The sequence below is a fragment of the Hylobates moloch genome, unplaced genomic scaffold, assembly GCF_009828535.3.
Source record: "Hylobates moloch isolate HMO894 unplaced genomic scaffold, HMol_V3 SCAFFOLD_14, whole genome shotgun sequence".
NCBI lineage: Eukaryota > Metazoa > Chordata > Mammalia > Primates > Hylobatidae > Hylobates > Hylobates moloch.
In genome coordinates, this window is record NW_026652289.1 from 93,169,872 (window position 1) to 93,190,897 (window position 21,026).

At 41.9% G+C, this 21,026-nt stretch overlaps 1 protein-coding gene across 1 annotated transcript in view; it reads right to left on the reverse strand.

Annotated features, from left to right (window-relative positions):
* SHC4 (SHC adaptor protein 4) overlaps positions 1 to 21,026 on the reverse strand; it is a 138,866-nt gene that overhangs the window by 95,276 nt on the left and 22,564 nt on the right. The window contains exon 2 of the mRNA XM_032174244.2: positions 4,803 to 4,873. Coding sequence (XP_032030135.1) covers positions 4,803 to 4,873 — 71 coding nt within the window. The remainder of the gene's footprint in view (positions 1 to 4,802; positions 4,874 to 21,026) is intronic.

The window sequence follows — 21,026 nt, forward strand, 5'->3', positions numbered from 1 at the left end:
ATTCACCATTAAAAGGGAGTCAGAGGTGAATTCTGCAATATAATTTTTCTGTTCAGCAAATTTTGATTTCTTGCTAATTCTTTAAAGTGAGAGATAATCTATTTTATATCTTCTCTCTTGTTTTAAATTTACCCTTCTTTAAAGGGGTTTTTCGTTCTTCCTTCTGGGTCAGGGAGTCCCAGGTCTGCTCTCACATCCAAGTAGCTGCAAGTCACAGCATTTCAAATTCAACAAGCCCCAGGGAAATAGTTCAAGAAGCTGGGATGGGGACAGGATTTTGAAGCAAGGGACTGATGTCTGGCCCTGGCACTTGGAAATCAGCCTCACTGCTTTCAAGACCCACCCTGGATAAGGTCCCCAGTCTACTGGTGGCTGGAATCTCCAGACTTCAAGTAGGACCACTTGACACCATAGGACATTTTAAAATTTGACCCTCCCCTCCAGTCAGCCTTTCCTTCTCCTGAGTTGACCATTGAATGTTTTTGCATCCACTCTTGGGAGAAGATGCATACCCTCTCACACTCTTAAAAATTTATTTGATTTTTTATTTTTATTTTTATTTTTTTTTAGAGATGGGATCTTGCTCTGTCACCTAGGCTGGAGTGCAGTGGTGTAGTCACAATTCACTGCAGCTTTGACCTTCTAGGTTCAGGTGATCCTCCCACCTTGGCCTATAGCATATCTGGGACTACAGACTTGCACTACTATGCTTTATTTTTGGTAGAGATGGGATTTCACTATGTTGCTCAGGCTGGTCTCAAACTGCAAGACTCAAATGATTCTCTCACCTTGGCCTCCCAAAGTGCTGGGACTACAGGTGTGAGCCACCGTGCCCGACCTCTCTCACATTTTTATCAAACTCCCTGACCGAATGTTGCCACCATGGACCCATGATGTCCATGGCCATCTTCCCTCTGCCTTCAGCTCTCTTCTCTCAGATACTTTCATGGCTGGATCCCTTTATTCAGGTCCTAGCTCAGATGTCCTCTCCTTCGATAGGACTTCCTGACCACCAGATCTAAAATAAAAGACCACCACCCTCGAGCTTCCATAACTGCTTAGAACACAATCAGCCATGCCTGAATCATGTATAGACACATCTACAAGAAACAATATCCAGATACCATACCAGACATCTTCCCCTGGGTGTGTATGTTAGACATAACTGAATCCTCAAAGCAGAGGGAAAAAAAAAAAACAGTTCACCTTTTAATATTTACAAAATAATAGGGAAATATAGACTTACAAGTTTACAGAGCTTTCTTTTTTTCTGAGAGGGAGTCTTGCTCTGTCACCCAGGCTGGAGTGCAGTGGCGCCATCTCAGCTCACTGCAAGCTCTGCCTCCCGGGTTCACGCCATTCTCTTGCCTCAGCCTCCTGAGTAGCTGGGACTACAGGCACCTGCCACCACGCCTGGCTAATTTTTTTTTAATTTTTTATTTTTAGTACAGATGGGGTTTCACTGTGTTGGCCTGGATTGTCTCAATCTCCTGATCTCATGATCCACCCGCCTCGGCCTCTCAAAATGCTGGGATTACAGGCGTGAGCCACTGCGCCCGGCATGGGAATTCCAATTACCTTCAACTGTGCAGGAGCAGGAGCTTTCTAATATTGCACATCCAAATGATGAATGATCATTCTTGATAAACCTGAATAATGCGCTCATTTTAATTTACAAATTCTTAACATTAGTAACTTCCTATATCTTACTTGGTGGGTTTCTAGTTGTATGTAAAAATAAAAATCTACAAATTATTCTGCCCGCCTCGGCCTCCCAAAGTGCTGGGATTACAGGCATGAGCCACCGCACCTGGCCAGAGATTTTTTTAAGTAGATAAAAATAGATAAATGGCTGGGAAAAGGGGTATCAATTAGTACAAATAGACTGCAGAGCCATCCAGCAATACATATCAAAAGCCTTTAAAACATTTATATTGTTTGACCTAGAGATCCTAATTCTAGAATTTGTCCTTTGGAAATATAATCAAGATATACATATGATGTTGATCACAGCATTACTTATAATGATGAAAAATAGAAGAGGCGAGGCATGGTGGATCACGCCTGTAATCCCAGCACTTTGGAAGGCTGAGGTGGGAGGATCCCATGAGCCCAGAAGTTCAAGATCAGCCTTTGTCTTATTCACTGCTTGATCCTTAATGCTTGAACAGTTTCAGGCACTTTATGGGTACTCTATAAACATTCAAGTGAAAGAGAAAGAATCAATGAATGAATGAGTGAATGAACAGAAAATTAGTCGTCCTCAGTGTCTTAGTCCATTCCTGCTGCCATAACAAAATACCCCAGACTGGGTAATGAATAAATAAGAGAAATGTATTTCTTACACTTCTTGAGGCTGAGGAGTCCAAGATCAAGGCACCAGTAGATCTGGTGTGTGATGAAAGCTCACGCTGCTTCTTAGCCGGGTTCTTCTTGCTGCATCCTCACATGCTCCCTTGCACCTCTTTTATAAGATTCCTAATCCCACTCGTGAGGGCTCTGGCCAATGAATTAATCCCCTCCTAAAGGCCCTGCCTCTTAATACTTTCACAGTGGGAATTAAGTTTCAATACATAAATGTTGAGGGGACATATTCAGACCATAGCTCTCAGGTTAGGACAGTGGGAATTCCTTTGTCCTGTGCCCACCTGGGGTATCAGCCCTCTTTCTCTCATCTGTAGCCTGCTGAGGATTGGAAGAAAAATTTTCTCAAGATTAAGAATCATCAAAATGCAGTAAACCCTGAAATATGTCCATCAAAGCAGGGCTAACAGTTTGGGAAGTAGTCTAGATACCACGTCACTTGAAGAGTAATTGAAGGCACTGAGAATGTGTAAGAGAAGATTTAAAGGGGAGAAGAAATGTAGCTGCTTGCAAATACTGGAAGTGTACTCAGGTGGAACCATGAATTTATTCAATAAATACCCACTGAGCCTCTGCCATGTGCCAGTGACTGACGTTGGCACCAAGTGTATAAAAAACAGGATTATATAATATGTTTGACTCCAGAGGAAATACCAAGGATAGGTTGAGAGAGGTTTGGAAAGGCAGATTTGAATGCATCATAAGGCAGAGAGTCCAAATCAGCATTTCCTAAGGCACATTTCATGGAACCCTAGGATGTACATTTCTGTTATATGAGAAAAGGATTCAAGGCCCAATAAGTTTAGAAAATCTTGAGGTAAGGCTGGGTGTAGTGGCTCACGCCTTAATCCCAGAACTTTGGGAGTCCAAGGCAGGTGGATCACCTGAGGTCAGGAGTTCAAGACCAGCCTGGCCAACATAGTGAAACCCCATCTCTACTAAAAATACAAAATTAGCCAGGCGTGGTGGTGGGCACCTGTAGTCCCGGCTACTTGGGAGGCGGAGGCAGGAGAATTGCTTGAACCTGGGAGGCGGAGGTTGCGGTGAGCCGAGATTGCCCCACTCCAGTTTGGGAGACAGAGTGAGACTCTGTCTCAAAAACAAAAAACAAAAAACAAAAGAAAGATAAAAGAAAAAGAGAATTTTGAGGGGTAGAGTTTTTTTCAACTATAGCAGCACAGGACTACTCAGTCTTTTTTTGTTTTTTGTTTTTTTTTTAAGAGTCAGGGTCTTGCTGTCACCCACACAGGAGTGTACTGGCACAATCATCTCTCACTGAAGCCTTGAACTCCTGGGCTCAAGTGATCCTCCAACCTCAGCCTCCTGAGTAGCTGGGGCTACTGGCATGTGCTACCATGCCTGGCTATGTTCTTTCTACTTTTGTAGAGATGGAGTCTCACTATGTTGCCCTTGCTGGTCTCAAACTCCTGGCCTCAAGCAGTCTTCCAACCTCAGCCTCCTGAGTTGCTGGGATTACAAGCGTGAGCCACTGCAGCAGGCTCAGAGTCTTAAATATACTATTGTGTACTGTAATCTCCTAAAGAGTGATGTGGCTCCTTTCCCTACATTTTTTGACCGCAGGATACTTCTTTTTCTAGGCCTAGAATTTCATGGGATGAGCATTAGGGAGAGTTATTCTCTACATGACAACATTCACCTTCAGCACAGGAGGCCTGTAAGCACAGATCTATTGTGGCATGCCCCTAGACAAACCTTGGCACCACATCCAATGGATGCCCAAGTCTTCATTCTGAACCACTCATACTGACCCAGTCCTCTCACCTCATCTCCCTCACTTCACAATTTTTCCAGTTGCCAGTCTGCATTCGCTCCTTCTTTCCATCCTTGCTTTGGGCTCAGCTTTAATGAGCCATTCCTTGTATTTCTGCTACTGACTTGAGCTCCACATAACAGAGATTCTGATTTCTTCCCCTAAGCTCCCTGGGGTCACCCTGGGTAAAGCTTCCCTGGTTCCACTGTTCCATCTAGCTCACTGTACATAGAGGAGGGACACCCAGACAAGGAGTAAGCAGGTTCTCACGTCAGGAAGAGCTTGGGTAAAGCTTGGGCTTTCTCATGTTGAAAGTCTTACTTGGTCTTATTTTCTGCTACCTCCTTGACAGGTCTGATTCTGTAATGGCTTCCTGCCAGGCATAATTTCAAATACTTTTGGTACCTGGGAAACCAGCTATTTCTGTAGACTGTATCATCTTATTCATCCTCACATGAAACACAGATGCACTGCCACACAGTTGAGAAATCTTTCACACGATGAGATCCAGACACTCATTGAAGGTCACTGGGCGAGACTTCTGTGCTCCAGTCGCATGAATAAAAGTGCATAATGAATTGGAAGGTTTGCATAAAATTCTTGTGGGAGAAATTATTGTGACTTTAAATCATACTCCTCAAAGCCCCTCCCATTTTTGGCTTCTTACCTTGTAACTTGGGTTCTCATTCCAAAATCCAGTGATCTCATTGATTGCAGCACTTCGATACAGCCCATATACTAGAATAAGAAGAAAAAAAAGAAGAAGTAGGACAAAAATTCCAAGAAGCTGTCTCTTAGCTTCACAGCAAATTCCCGGGAAGCACCTAAAATCAGCTTGTGCTATCAGGTTACATTTGCACCCTCTGCCTACCGTTGTTATTTCTGACTATTAATGGACACGTGCCTAAAGGTTCAATTCAATTACAAAACACCAGTTAAATCCAAACCATAATATAGATAACGCAAGTAACAAAGACAAATGTGGGTTCAGTTATTAAGAGCATGGGCTCTGGGGCCAGATCGTGTGAATTTGCATCCTGGCTTTACTACTTCCTAGTTATGGAACCTGAACCTCAGCAAGTTAACTTTTGTGCCTCACAGTTTTGTCATTGGTAAAATGGGGATACAATAGGAGTTGTTAGGAGAGTGAAATTATTTCCTACATGTAAATAAAGCTTTTAGAACAACGCCTGGTACATACAAAGGCCCAAATAGTAGAGGAAGCAAAAATAAATGTGAGATAAAGAATACAGGAATGTCAAATCTTCTAAGTGGATAGAACAAGCATATAAATGCATAGAATACCAAACTTAGCAAAGTAAGATCTTATCATCCTTTGCAGCTGATTTAAATATTAAGGGGGTTCTTGAAAGGACAAGTCATGTGCTGCATCAGTGATTAGTATGGTTAGCTCGAACACCATGTATTGCAAAAGGAATTGTGACTTATAAAGCTAAAAGATGGTTTATATTTAGTGTGGCAGCAGTGAGGATCCATGGCAGGCTGCTGGCAACAGCATGATGCGATTAGATCTGTGTTGGCGGAGGCTTAAGTCAGCGGCAGTATGAAGGTGGGTTAATGGTGAGGGAATAAGTTAGGATGATCCTGTGGAGAGGGAAGTAATGACAGCCCACACTGAAGAGGGATGGTGTCAATAGGAAGGACGGGACAGATTCAAGTGACATCACGGAAACAGATACTACAGAATTCGGCAGTTGATTTGATATGGAGAATAAGAGAGAAGGATGAGTCAAGGATGACTCACTCAGACGTTTCCAGCCAGAGTAGCAGAGGGAACAGTGATGCCATCGACAGAAACAGGAAAGCCAGGAGAAGGGAAGATGATGAATTGGTTTGGGAGCCGTTGACTTAAGGCACCGGTGGGGTATCCAGGAAATAACAGGCTGGCAGTTGAAAATTGGATTCTGGAGTCCTGAGAGGATTCACCCTAGGGACGTGGACTTAGTAGTCTTCTGTGGAGCTTTGCCAGGTGAGGCTGTGAGAGTCAGTCCTCCCAGAAGAGCTTTGGTTGAGGAGGGAGAGTGCTTCTTTGAGAATTGCCTTAGAAATGTTACTAAAGCTAAAAGGTCCAATTGAAAGTGATCTGCTGTCTCCTTGGAAATGATATGCTTCCTGTTTAGCTTTCCTTTGGAGGCTGTCCAGCATCTCTATGCTTGGGAATGGCAAAAACACTGTCAAAAGATGTCAGGAGCTGGTAGGGAGGGGCACCTACCCAGATGCTTGTTGTATAATAGTATTTCTTTTTTTTTTTTTTCTTTTGAGATGGAGTCTCACTCTGTCACCCAGGCTGGAGTGCAGTGGCACGATCTTGGCTCACTGCAACCTCTGCCTCCCAAATTCAAGCAATTATCCTGCCTCAGCCTTTTGAGTAGCTGGGATTACAGGTGCATGCCACTGCACCTGGCTAATTTTTGTATTTTTAGTAGAGATGGGGTTTCACCATGTTGGCCAGGCTGGTCTTAAACTCCTGACCTCAAGCGATCTGCCCACTTCGGCCTCCCAAAGTGCTGGGATTACAGGTATGAGCCACCGCGTCCTGCTGTATAATAGTATTTCTGAGCAGATTGTGCAGATAGAACTCCTTGATGCACCAAGTGCTGCCTGGAGCCTGGTGCTGGGAAGAGCATGCTGGCCGGGACAATCACCCTGCCAGTCTCATCCAGACTCCTGTTAGTCACACTCAGTTACACTCCTCTTGGGATCTCTAGTACTGAAACATTTTGGGTATTTTACTCTGTCCCCATCACACTTAACTTCCCAAGCCTTGGGTACCTTAAGGAAGTGATGTCTAGAGATTTCTCTTCAACCTTTAGTGTTATTAGGAGAAGAAAGCTAGATATAGGAAGTAGGTTAGAAAGCCCATCTCAGAATTGTCAAGCAAAGAGATTCCAAGCATCCAAGCTCCACGTCCAGGTGGCATGAAAAGATTGTCCCTATGTCTTCACTGACTGCTCTGGGTTTTGGTGCCTTCCAGCGCCCTCTTCCACCCCAGAGTCTAGGTCTTGCGTCCCTATATCCTGCACTCCTGGCCCTGGAAGGAATGGACTCCCCACACAGGCTGGGGAGCAGGCCTGGATCCCCTCCAATACCCCCAGGAGGCCTTGTTGGTGAGGAGGTGGGTATCATCTTTCCCTTTAGCTGTAAATCACCGATTGAAGACAAGGTGATACCAACTGGCCTATCAGTGCACACTTTTTGAAAAGGTGACCAAGCACCTGCATTTTTCACACTCTGCCACAGTGGTTCTTCAAAATTGCATATCGGATCATGTTCCTCCACCATGTGAAACCCCTGGCATCTATGATCAAAACAAACTCGTTACTATAAACCCCTAGACCCTGGGGTTCCTGGCCCCGGCTCACCCCTTCAGCTTCACCAGTGTCACTGTCCCCTTACACGCTTTGCTGCCACATTGGCCTCCTTTCTACTCCTCAAATACACCCCAGCTCTTCCCTGCACTTGACATTCCCTCCGCCTGGCTCTCCTACACGGTTCTGCAGGACAGACCCCTTCTCATCTCTCAGGTTTCAGTTCAAACGACACACCTCAGAGGCCCCCTCCTGCCACCGTTCATCTCAGCCCCTATTCATCACTGATTGATTACTGGTTTACTTGTTAATTTGCTTGTCTAGTACCTCTTTTTATTCCTTTGGCTATAACCACCGTAAGAGTAAAGATCACAGTCACTGCCATATTCCCTGCAACAGTGCCTAGGATCTGGTAGGCACTCAATAAACACTTGTTGAAAGAATGAATGAAGCATCTTTTGTTCGATTCTATTGTACCTTTACAATGAGTGGGGACTGGGGGGAGCCGAGGGACTGAGGGAGGTGAAGACTTGGCTGGTCTCTCCACCCAGGAGTATAAGAGCACCAAGGACTCAGCCTCAGGTGCTACAGGCCAGAACGATGTCTTTGCAAGGTTTCTAGATTTCTCAGCAATGGACTTCATGTTTGTTATTTTTGTTGTTCTTCATTTTGGAGTGGCGACACATAACCTAGACCGAGGAGGTTTTGTAGGGAAGTGGGAAGCTGGCAAGAATGTGCCCTACTTCTCAGGCGGGCTATAAGCTGTGGGTGGGAACAGCCCTGGATGATAGAGTTGAAAGTGGGAACTTTAAAAGGAAAGGAGAGTAGGTTGCATGTCTGAACAGGAGGGGGACAAAGGGACAAACAGAAACAGCTGGAACAAGGACACCCAAGGCTGATCAAGTTTGAGACCCACGTGAGGAGAGTGTCAAAGTGAAGGCTATTCTCAGCCCAGTTATTAAATAAGTTGCCATTCATTTTGCTTATCAATGAGGAGAGGAATTTTTAGTGTCTTGGGGGTGAGAGGAGCTCCTCCACGGTTTCGTTCTTAATCACACTTCATGGTTATAACCACCTTATCTGCTTCGGACTAAGGCAAGCCTAAGCATGGCTTCAGGATCCCCTTCCCTTCGTGTGAACCTCTGTTTTGATTCATACACTTGTCTGTCAGCTATGGCACAGGTGACTCCTGCAAGCTTCAGGATGATCCAACGGAAGTTTCTGGAAAAACATGACTCATGGCCTGAGATGATTGACAATGAGGACAAGACCCCTTCCACTGTGGGCATGTGTTGAGAAAAGCACAACTGATTTTTGCCACAATTACCCCAAAGACAAGAATGGAGTGGGTCTTCCCATTGACTCACACAATCCATTTCACTTAAAAACCACCGCGGTGAGGAAGCGGGGAGGGGGCGGTGCATAAAAATACTCCGCCCACTTCTTTCTTTAGGTGTTTGATGACTGCATAAGCAGATACTGGCTGAATATCAAGGCCCGAGAGAGGAGAAGTTTAGTTTGTTAGCTATAAACTAGAGATGACAATACTTCTCACTCATGTATTAAATGTGGATCTGCATAAGACATGGGCTCTGTTCTTAAGCAACCTGGCCCCATTCAGATAGGACAACCATGAAAAGAGATGACTTATCTTTTCTTTTTATGAGGTTAGTCATTGTTGCTAACTTTATTTAAGAGACGAGGAAATTGAAGCCTGTTAAAGAGAAGTGCCTGGCTCAGTTTCATTTATTTACTGGTACTGAATCAGGGTTTATTCTAGAGTCTGCAGTCCATTGCTAGGACCCTGTATAACAGAAAAAGTGAAAAGAGGAGTTATCCTGCTGGCTGCCACTACCCTCCCTTTGGTCTACCCAGGAACACAGTGACACAGTGTCAAGACGGGGGACCACAATGGTAACAGCAGATGTGAATCCAAACTGCTCTGGGAACTGCAGGAGGTGAGACAGAGGACACTCCCTAATTCCCCACCCTGTGGTGAGGAGAGGACACTGAAGACCTTTATCTGGAGCCTTACAGGAACGGTGGGAAAGCAGCGGAGCTCAGCATTACTCAGACAACCTGCCCATTCAGCCCCTGGCATAGGTTTACCTAACTCCCAGCTTGCTTCTTCCCTTTATGCCCCAAGGCAGTCATAATATTTTTGTACTGTCTGAGCTACAACCACTCGCTCCCAGGGAGAGGTGAACAGCCTATTTATGGCCATGTGTATCTTGGGCTTTGCTCTCCAGAGAAGAAATTACTGGGATTTTCAGAGAAAAGGAATGATAGTTACTTATGGGAAGTCTCATCCTAACTCTCTTACAGAATGATGACTGCAAGCATGTTACCTAAAGAAAAAAAGATACATATTCTCATACTCTTAGAAAGAAGGTCTGCAGGATAATAAGAAACTAACTGTGGTTGCCTTTGGAAATGGGAGAGAGGCAGGTTTTTACTTTTTACTTTATACTTTTGTACTATTTATACAAATAAGTGTAAACATATTTATTTTTAAAAATAAGTAGTAGTATTAGTTTAGATTTGAAAAATAAAATAAGCAAAGCTCACCACTTCACCTATAAGAACCATAGTTTTATTGAGTAGGGTGAAATCTCTTTTTATACGTGGCTTATTCCCTTTCTCAGAATATACCTGCATCTTGGCTAGGAGTATGGGAGAATATTTTTCAAAAGAAGTTTAAGGCACAGGCCCTGCACTTGGTAAGTTTATAATAAGAGTGCTAAGACAAGGAAGAAAATCACTTCCCAGCTACTTGGGAGGCTGAGGCAGGAGGATCACTTGAGCCCAGGAGTTTGAGGCTGCAGTCAGCTATGATCGTGCCATTGCACTCCAGCCTGGGGGACAGAGCGAGACCCCGTCTCTAAATAAAAAATAAGTAATGAATTAAAAACAAACACTGAAGAACAGTATATAATCAACTATGATATAAGGAGGGTCTGACCTTCATGCAATAAATGTTCAACAATGGTAGAGGCCACCAAAATGGCAGGAAAACACAGCAGGATATTTCTGCCACCTTTAAATAATTTTTAGTCTTTCCCATTTAAAAGAAAATGGGAGATTAAGAAACAGGGACATTCCCTTCATAACCCTGAAACGTTGTCTCACTTCCTTCCTTTCACTCATGCCTCAACTCACAATAGTAAAGTCTCTGGCCTCATTCTAGTGAAACTGCCTGAGCAAACCAACTACTTCCTCAAAGTTCCTTTAGTGAACGACTTTTGTTTTCCTACTCACCTATCGGGGTCACCTACTGCTGTTGACCTTTACTCAACCCCTTCATTTTCCTCTGAACCTCTCTTCTTTAGCTTTCCTGAGAACATTTTCTCCAATTCCTCATCTTTCTTCTCTGACTATTCCTTCTCAGTCTCCTTTGCTAGTTTCTTATTTTTTAAAAACAATGGTTCCTTCCCTTCTCTCCCTATACCAGTGGTTCTCAACCCTGACTGCATATTAGAATCACTTGGGAAGTATTAAAAATTCTGATTCCTAGGTTCTACTATAGTCTAATAAAATCAGCCTCTAGCACATACACTCCTTTGCTTTCAATTACTACCTCATGTTCATGCCACACACATTTTTAGCCCAGGTTTTCTCCCACCTTCAGATGTGTATCAGCACATGAATATTCTAATTGCATCTCAAATTCAATACATTCAAATTATTCATCTACTTACATTTCTGATCTAAACCAATAGTATCACTATCTACCTAATTACATAAACCAGAAAAGTCAACTCTTACTTTTTTTTCAAATCCATCAACCAATCAAGAGGCAAGCCCCATCCTTTCAATCTCCCTATCATCGCCATAACTTCCCTGTCTTCTTCCCTGAACTCTGCACACTACCCCCAGCATTTACTATCCAAGTTTAGCACATTCTGTCTCTCAATTGCAATACTGGGGTCTCACATCATATTCGTGGGCAAAGCATATGAATTCAACTGCATCCATTTGGCAGGCAGAAAGCGAGAGATTAGTCCCTTTGTTCATCTCCTCAGTCTTTCAGCCCTATTTGCCAGAGAGCAGGGTAACCACCTGCCCCAGAGAAAGAGTATCTGAATTTATGGAGAGTTAAATAATGTCTTGTGTTTCTGTTTGCAATAATAAATATCTTGTGCTTCTGTTTGCATTTCTGGAGACATACTCTGCCCCAAAGAAAGAGTATCTCTCCATTAATGCAAACAGAAACACAAGACATTGATTCTGACAATTGATCATCCAGATGCACAGGTGTTGGAGATTTCAAGGATGATCCAGTGTATTCTTTATTCTGAGTTTTATTCTACTGTTGACTTTAGAATATGGTCCTCCCTAAGATGGGGTTTCTGGTGTCCCACCTTTTGAATCTGTCTTTCCCAGTGCAGCCAGCACGTTACTAAAACACATATATGGCATGTTATCATTCCGTCCTATCCCCCAGTCATTCTCACTTAAAACACTCCCAAGACCCCCATCCTTAAAGCAGAGCTTCCCAAACTTTAGAGAACTTCAGAATCACCAGGGAAACTTACAAATCAGATTTTAAAAATAAAATTCCCGGGCTCTGAGAGATACTTCTTCAGTAAGACTGTGAAGCTGCATTTTAATAAGCACTCAGGTCCTTCTACTACAGGTTGTCCAGGAACCACACTTTGGAGAAAACACCAGTCTTCAGGAAAAGATCCAGCTTTCTTAGAATGATGTACAGGGCCTCTCATGATTTGGCTCCTGCTGAACTCTTTAGCCTTCTCCTCCCCGCATTTGCCCTCTCATTTTGCACTCTAATCATTTGCCTGAACTCACCATTCAAAATTCAGAACAACCCCTTCCTTTGCACCTTCCTCTTGAAATGTCCTTCTTATCCATGTCCATCTGATTAACACCTACTCATCATTCACAAGGAAATGCAAAGTCACTTCTTTTTTGAGATCTCTCCTCTTCTTCCCCGTCCCTACCTGCAGCCTTGATCTTCTTTGGGCCCTCTTCTATACTCTGTATGAACTTCTAGCAGACCTTTAATAAAACTTCCTTTGCTAATATGGAACTACTTCTTGGTCAATGTGTCTGTATCTCTTTTATAGCAAGAATGGTGTCTGTTTCTTCTTTGTATCCTCTGTGTAAAGCCTGGATCAACAATATTCTTGAGATAAGCAAATAAGATACGGCTTGAGGTAACTTTTAAGAAAGAATGGGATATGCATATAAAAACAATCACATTAAGGACTTAAATAATATTAGCTGCTCTTTCAAATTGAATCTCATCTAACTTAGATTTCCCAAAAGAATAATCATAAAGGCCAAAAACTCAACACTTAATAATAAAGATATTAATGAGTAAAGTAAACTCGATATAAGAAACTAGCTAGATTAGGACAAGCTTGGAACCATATGGCCTACAAAAAGAACAAGGCCCAAACCAATCATTCCAGTCCCTCGTTACCATTTGGGAAACCAGACCCTGTGATTTTTCAAAACAGGTCAGAAATCGACTTTATTTGTAAGTTTTCCGAATTTTTAATTCCAGCAAGTCACAAGGAACAATCCAAAACGAAATTAATAATTTCATTTGTAATATGTGATCAAAAATAATAAAATACTTATGAATAAATCTGATAGAATAAGCTTACACTTTGAAAACTGAAAAACATTGTTGAAGGAGATTTAAGAAAAGTGAAATAAATGGAAAAAACATCCCATGTTCATGGATCAGAGGACTTAATAATGTTAAGATAGTAATACTCCCAAAAGCTGATCTAAAACTTCCACAGAATCCCTATCAAAATCTCAGATGGCTTCTTTGTAGAAACTGACAAACTGATCCTAAAATTCATGTCTAACTTCAAATTCATGTGTAATTTCCTTAAATTCATGTGTAATTTCAAAATAATCAGCACAATCTTGAAAAAGAACAAAGTTAGAGAATCCACATGTCCCAATTTCAAAACTTAACTGCTCAGCTACACAATCAAGATAATGTGGTACTAGCATAATGATAGACATATAGATTAGTAGAATAGAACTGAGTCCAAAAATAAACCCTGCATTTACTGTCAATTGAATTTTGACAAAGGTAACAAAAGAATTCAATGGAAAAATGACATTGTTTTCAACCGATGGCACCAGAGCAATTGTATATAAAAGTTGGACCTCTATCTCATACCATAAGCAAAACATAATCTCAGAATGGTTACAAGACCTAAATATAAGAGCTAAAACTGTAAAACTCCTTAAAGAAAACAGTCATAATCACAGGACCTCAGAATAGGCAATGGTTTCTTAGATATGACACCAAAAGCACCAGCAACCAAAGGAAATAAATATATAGGTTGGACTTCATAAAAATTAAATTATTTTGTGCTTCAAATGACACTAAGAAGAAAGTGAAAAAACCACTCAGAGAATAGGAGAAAATATTTGCAAATGATATATCTGCTAAGAAACTTGCATCTAAAATATGTTAAAAAACTCTTACAACCCAATGATAAAAAGACAAATAACTCAATTTGAAAATGGGCAAAAGATCTGAACAGACATTTCTCCAAGAAATATATACAAATAGACAATAAGCACATGAAAAGATGTTCAATATAATTTACCATTGGGAAATGCAAATCAAAGCCACAGTGAGGTACAACTTCACACCCTCTGGAATGGCTATAATTTAAAATACAAACCAGCAAACTGAAAATAAATGTTAGTGAAGATGTGGAGAAACTGGAACCATCACACATTGCTGGTGGGAATGCAAAATGGTAACGCCACTAGGGGAAACAGCTTGGCAGTTCCTCAAACAGTTAAACATAGAATTACCCATATGATCCAGCAATTCCACTCCTAGAAATAAACCCAATAAAATTGAAAGCATATGTCCACACAAAAACTTGCACCTAAATGTTCATAGCAGTATTATTTATAATAGCCAAAAGGTAGAAATAAACCAAATGTCCATCAACTGATGAATGGACAAATAAAAGGTAGTATATCATGCAATGGAATAGTATTTGGCAATAAAAAGCGATGAAGTATTGATACATGGTACAGCATGAATGAACTTTGAAAATATTAATTCTAAGTGAAAAAAGACAATCATAAAAGACTGATTTTATTTTATTTATGTGAAATGTCCAGAATAAACAAATTTGTAGAGCTGGAAAGTAGGGCTATGTGGTTTTTGGGGAATGGAGTGTGACCTCTAAAGGGTACAAGGTTTCTTTGGGGTTTGATAAAAATGTTCTATAATTGGTGACAGTTGCACAACTCTGTGAATATACTAAAAAACCATTGAATTGTATACTTTAAATGGGTGAATTATATGGTATGTGAATTACATCTCAGTAAAGCAATTACCAAGACGCAACAACAACAAAAGGAATCCAAACAAGCAATATCTGCAGGCAGTGTGTGATCCTTGATATAAACTATTCAGGAAATATGTATGAATGGATGAACAATGGATAAATGAATGAGGCATCAGCAGTTACTACAGTTTTTTGAAATATTCTGTAGCCTTGAGGTGGAGTTCATTGCTCTTCCTTTGGGGTCCCAGAACATTTTGGTCACACGTCTAGGCTGCAGTCATCCTGTGGTGCTGCAATTTATCTGTTCCAATGTCTATGCCTCCTGCTGGACTATGGGCTTCTCAAGGGCAGGGAGTGAGTCTTAGTCATCATTATGCCCAGCACCTCTTACAGTGCAATTAAATTATTTATTTGAATGAACTAGCCAAGAAATGATGTTCAGGAAGTCTCAAAATAACCTGCATCCTAACTGGACCATTTGTAATGTGTTCCTTCTTAAAGGGGTATATTGTCAATTAAAATAATCCTGAATTTAAGCTGGCCAAAGCCCTCCTTGTGCCAGGTTTGAGTTGGAATGTGGGTCGTGTAAGAAGGGAATGGAAAATCCTTCCCCTTTTAGTGTAACACCAATCAAATGAAAAGCTGGGCAGGGTTTTGAAGCAGTGGGAGTAGGGGATCTCCTGCCCTGGAATAGGGAAGCAAGTTTAGAGAGAGCTCAATAAGATGGACAGAGAGATGAGCTGCTTGGAACACACCTTTAAGGAGGAGATGCAAGTGGTCTTGGCAAAAACTGACTTTTCTTAGGAATAATCTTATAGCACCTTTGAATGCTATAATAATAGCATTATATAATAATATGTATATTGTAATCTATAGAATCAAAGAGCATAGAGCTGCTAACACTTTCCATTTCTTCACTATTCTCTGTCCTCTTTTATTTGCTTTTCTACAGAGCACTTACTGCTGAAATTATTATGTATTTGTTGGCTATCTGTCTCCCCTACTAGAAGATTAGTAGCAGAGAACAGGGAGTGTTGTATCCCCAACACCTAGAACATAGTAGACCCTCCAAATACATTTTGGTTGATTGAATTGAATAAATATTTTTAAAATACAAACATCTATTTTTGCTGAAAGCTCCTCCTTCTGCTCTGGGTTTAAAAGCCTGAAAATCTGGATTTGTTCAGTCATTCACATTGGAGACTCAACAACCAGGAAATTTCAACCCTGTAAGTCATTAGTCATTATAATGATGGAACCTTCTAACAGTAAGTTGTGTGTTCTGTTTGCTCTTACAAAAGGCAGATCTCCTTTCTCCAGGGTTCCTGCCCAAGTCAAAAGTCAGGGTTGTGAAGTGAGCAAGGCCTTTCACTTGGCCCAATCCATCTCCTTCGATGTCTTTCCCTGCTAAGTGGACTCCACCCCAGCAGATGGAGAGAGTCTCCGTTGTCTCCATCCCCAGGATTCTATTCCCAGTCCGCCTAAAGTAAGCTGAACCAAGCTTGTGCCTGCTTCCCCTTTGCCTTCCGCCATGATTGTAAGTTTCCTGAGACCTCCCCAGCCATGACTCCTGTACAGCCTGCAGAACTGTGAGTCAATTAAACCTCTTTTCTTTATAAATGACCCAGTCTTGGGTAGTTCTTTATAAAAATGTGAGAACAGACTAATACACCGGGAAATGAGCTGCCTACAACTGTCCAAGGAAATCTTTCGATTTCTCTGAAAAAAGTACTAGTCATCTGTGGGCAAGGAAAGTATGACAACCATCTGCATCCCGTGAGGCAGCTATGCACTGTCTCATTCCAACAGTCCTACTCCCATTGCAAATGCCTTACACGGGGGAATTTCTTTGAACTAAGAGAGATTTCATCTCTGCCTACAGACTTGAGCACAGACAAAGTCACCCAGCTGGAGGTCATCCCTGTGGCAAAAACTATACTGATAGCATTTGGAGAGCTATGACTTCTCCTAGGAATAACTTTGCACCAATGTGTTGGGAGCCACAGATGGCACTTTCTGCTGCTGGGCATGGCCAGAAAAGTTGTGCTATGTGATTGATCACATGTTTTTGCACAAATAGAGATGTATATTCTGTTTAGTCTCAAAAGTATTATATCATTTGATCCTCATAATGAAACTGTGATGAGACCTGAATAGGTAGGTGATCTCCTTTTTTATTTTTATTTTTGTAGAGATGGGGTCTCGTTATGTTGCCCAGGTGATCTCAAACTCCTTGCTTCAAGTGAATTTTCTCACCTTGGCCTCCCAAAAACCTGGGATTACAGGTCTGAGCCACCACACCTGGCCCTGATGCCTTTTCACAGATGGAAAAACTGATTCTCAGAGGTTCAGTGCTGTGCTCAAGAGCCACAGGGCTGATTAATGGAGAAGAACCCAGATCTTTTGATGTTTAAAGCTGCTGTTCCATGTCATCTCTCCGATCCTGACCTAAAGAAGTTTACCATCTAGGGGAGACTCATGCCTTGCATATAGTATGTATAGAAGATAGTACTCTATCACACGGACACATAGATAGATAGATAGATAGATAGATAGATAGATAGATAGATAGATAGATAATAGATAGATAGATAGATAGATAGATAGATAGATAGATAGATAGATATAAACATGATATGCATATAGATCTATCTATCCATATCATGAAGAGAAAGAGGAGTGGTAAGGCCAGACACCCCCTGTACGTAGCAAATGTTTTACATTATCTAATAACATACAGCGACTTGACAAAAGATTGCTGCATCCAATACCTAAGACAGTAAGTATTGTGCTCAGTTTTATACTGTGTCAGCCATTCTGTGTTCTCTGAAAACAGGAACTGCTTTGTACAAAGGTGAATTCTCCTTGACCAAAATATTCCCAATATATTCTTTGCAGAAATTCCTTGAGGGCTTGTATTTTATATTCAATTTTAATGTTGTTATTGAGATCTAAAAGTTGCAACCAATAGCTTTAACCCAAGTCTTTTGTGGGGAGGAGCAAGTGTTGGCACTGTAGCCAAGCCTCTCAAGAAACTTTTAAGATCTTTATCACCATGTAGGCCTAATCCTAGGAAACCAGGAATGCTACTCTCTGTTGTTGGAGAAAGTCTTTAATATGGTGGGACTGGTTCTCCGTAATGAAAATGAGAACTGGAATACTGGCTTCAAAAGCTGACCCTACTCAGATTAAGATGCCTTTGTAATAGCAATTGACTACTCTCTCCTGATAGATCCAGCAAAATCCCAGGCTGTGTCAAGGTATTAATACATTCAGAAGAGAAGAAGCCTTAACAATGCAACTTACAGGAAGAACAACTGAATAATTGATCCTAGCAGCCATTTAACTGGAGACCTATAGTTTAAAAAGGCAAGCTTTCTCCTATTCCCTGGAAGGCCCTTATTCCTCTGAACACTTTATCCTCTATTATTTTCATTTCTCTATTTCCCTCACTCCTTTCTTTTATATTGTGGGAGTCATTAGTGCCGTTCCACAAATATTTCCAATTCTTCACCTTCCCAGCACACAGTAGCATTGCACTTCTCCTGCCCCTTTGAAGTTGAGTACAGCACCTGATTCGGCCAATGATATCACTGTGGGAGTGATTTGTCACATGTCCTTTCTCTTGCAATTGGGGAAGCACAGATAGACAGCCACCTTCAGCCTTTTTGCTGAGTGAAAATAACATACAGCTGAGGCCCCCAGCCAATGTGCTACGGACCATGACATGAGCAAGAAGTAAACCTTTTTGTCTAAGCCACTGAGATGTTGGAATTACTTGTTAATATAGAATGACCTGCCCTATCCTGACTGATACAATAACCATGAGACTGGAGAAGGAATATGGCATAGAGTCTAGGAGCATGGGCTTCGAGAGTCAGAAGGGCCTGGGTTTGAATCTCAGCTTTACACGTACTGGCTGTGAAACCTTGGACAAATAACTTTAATTCTCAAAACCTCAGTTTCCTCATCCATAAAACAAGAACAATAGTTTATGTGTTTCATAGGGTTATTGTGAGGATCCAATCAGGTGCATGTGTGGTGCTAAGCACAGTGACTGGCACATACGAAGGTCTCAGCATATGTTCATCATTACAGTGGGATGACTATACTGCTGTTCCTGATTGTCTTCAGCTCTACCTGCCTTAGTATGGGGAGCTGATAAACAAGCCTCAATTACTGTGCAGGGACCTTAATCAATGGCTCTCCATAGGAGTGTGATGAGCACTGGGATGCAAGGGGCTACGGGAGTGTGTCAGAGAGGCTCCAGAGCAGCCTCAGGGAATCAGGGAAGAAGGGTCAGAGGAAGGATGCTGGGGCGAGTTATGAAGGGCAGGCAATGAGAGGTGATGGTGGAGGAATTTCCAGACAATGGGCACAGCATGTGCAAGAGGTAAGGGCAAAAATAAGGGGTGGTCCAAAAATACCAAATACTTCAATATGACTAATGTCCAGGGATATGGCTGAGATATCAGCAGGGGCTACATTACATTAATCATCCAATTAACCATCTGCCCACACAATTCAAAGAGCTCTTAGAGGGCATAAGCTGGTTCTCATTTTCCCCTTTGTTCTTGGAGTCCAGCACAATATGTGACACACAGTAGGCTCCCAATACACTATGCTGAATGTCTGAGGACTGTAACCAAGTTTCAGTCCACCCTCGCTTAGATGTGATGCCAATTTCTTCTTATTCTTTCATGAGTTTCCCAACTACACTTCCACCCAGCCCACTTCTCAGACCCAAATAAATAAAAGCTAAAAATATAGCTCAGGTCATGAATCATAAATGAGATGGAAGAGCAGTGACTCACAGAAGTTAATCTGCTTCCCAGGAGAGTCTTGCTGGATGTCCTTTGCTCTGAAAGGTTAGGCAAAAAGCCAGGATCATAGCTGTGCAGACAAAGCTAATCTGAAGACTAGGCCTGCCATTGGAAGCCCATCTGGTATTCCAAGGCTCCTAGGCAGAGATGCCAAGAGGCAGCAGCCCTGGGCACCCCATCACGGGGCAACAGAGGGATGGGCCCAGACACAGATGCTGACAAGGTTGCTCTAGGTGTCTGCTAAGAACACCTTAAGCACAGGGCCCTGTCGATTTTCTCAGTGGCCCAACATGTCCACCATCAAGTTGGTTATGGTTACTGCTGTAGCCAAGGCAATGCCCTTGCAGGATGGTTTAGTGAATGACCTACCAATTATATTTTGTATTCTTGTCTAGTTGAGAATATGATCTAACCTAATAGTGACACTGTGTTTATGGTCTCTCCTGCCAACACATAATCCACTTACAATTGAACATTTTTGGGATATTGTGACCTTCATTCTCAATTATAAGCTCCTCAAAAAATTAAATAATTATATCCTACACCCTAAAATCACACAAATCTGACTCAGCTTTGAGTACCTAGGACGTCGAGTTTTGATTTAATTAAATATTTATTGGAGGAACTCTGTGTATTCACAAATGAGAGCATCTGCAAGTACTGCCACAAGGTAGACAAACAGCAGCTCCATCAAACTCTTTCTTCTACTCCATTTTCCGTTTGACTCAGCAGTGTCAAAGGCCAAAATTTTTGTCATCAGTTGCCATGTCTGGTCAAAGTTGACGTCCCTCGTAGCAGCATCAGTATGACGGTGGTTTCAATCTTCCCAGCGCTCTAGGACTTTGCATGTCCAATGTGTGGTCATGTCTGGGGACCATGTGGGCAAAGAACATCATTGACGTCACTCTCCCTCTATGTCACAGCACTGAAGTCCTAAATGAATGGCCAATGTTCGTTATGCTGAAACCATGACTCACATTAGTCATTCTCCCACATGGTGATAAACTGCTGAATTATGCTGTATTAGTTTTCAGCTTTTATGACTTCTTTGAAAAAGCAGCAGTCAACTATACGGCTTTGCAGAAATGCAGCTCAAATGTTAATCATTTCTCATTATACTTCTTTTTACATGAAACACAAGAGTTGTCTGTACCTCCAGCAGTGAATTCTGACCCCTGATAGTATGACTAAAAGCACACCAGGGCTCAAAGGGACCTTAGAGATGATCCATTCCAACTCCTCTACTTTTTGTGGATAAAAATTTAAACAGCTTATCTGATGTCACTCAGCATTTAAAGGGAAGGCAGAGAACAGTCTACTACAGACACAAAAGTCAGAGATGTACAAAGTGAAACAGAAGAGTATAAGACAGCAGCAGTCAAGGGTACACAGAGCTCCAGGGAGGAAGAAGTTGTTGACTGAATTCAGGGCAGTGGAG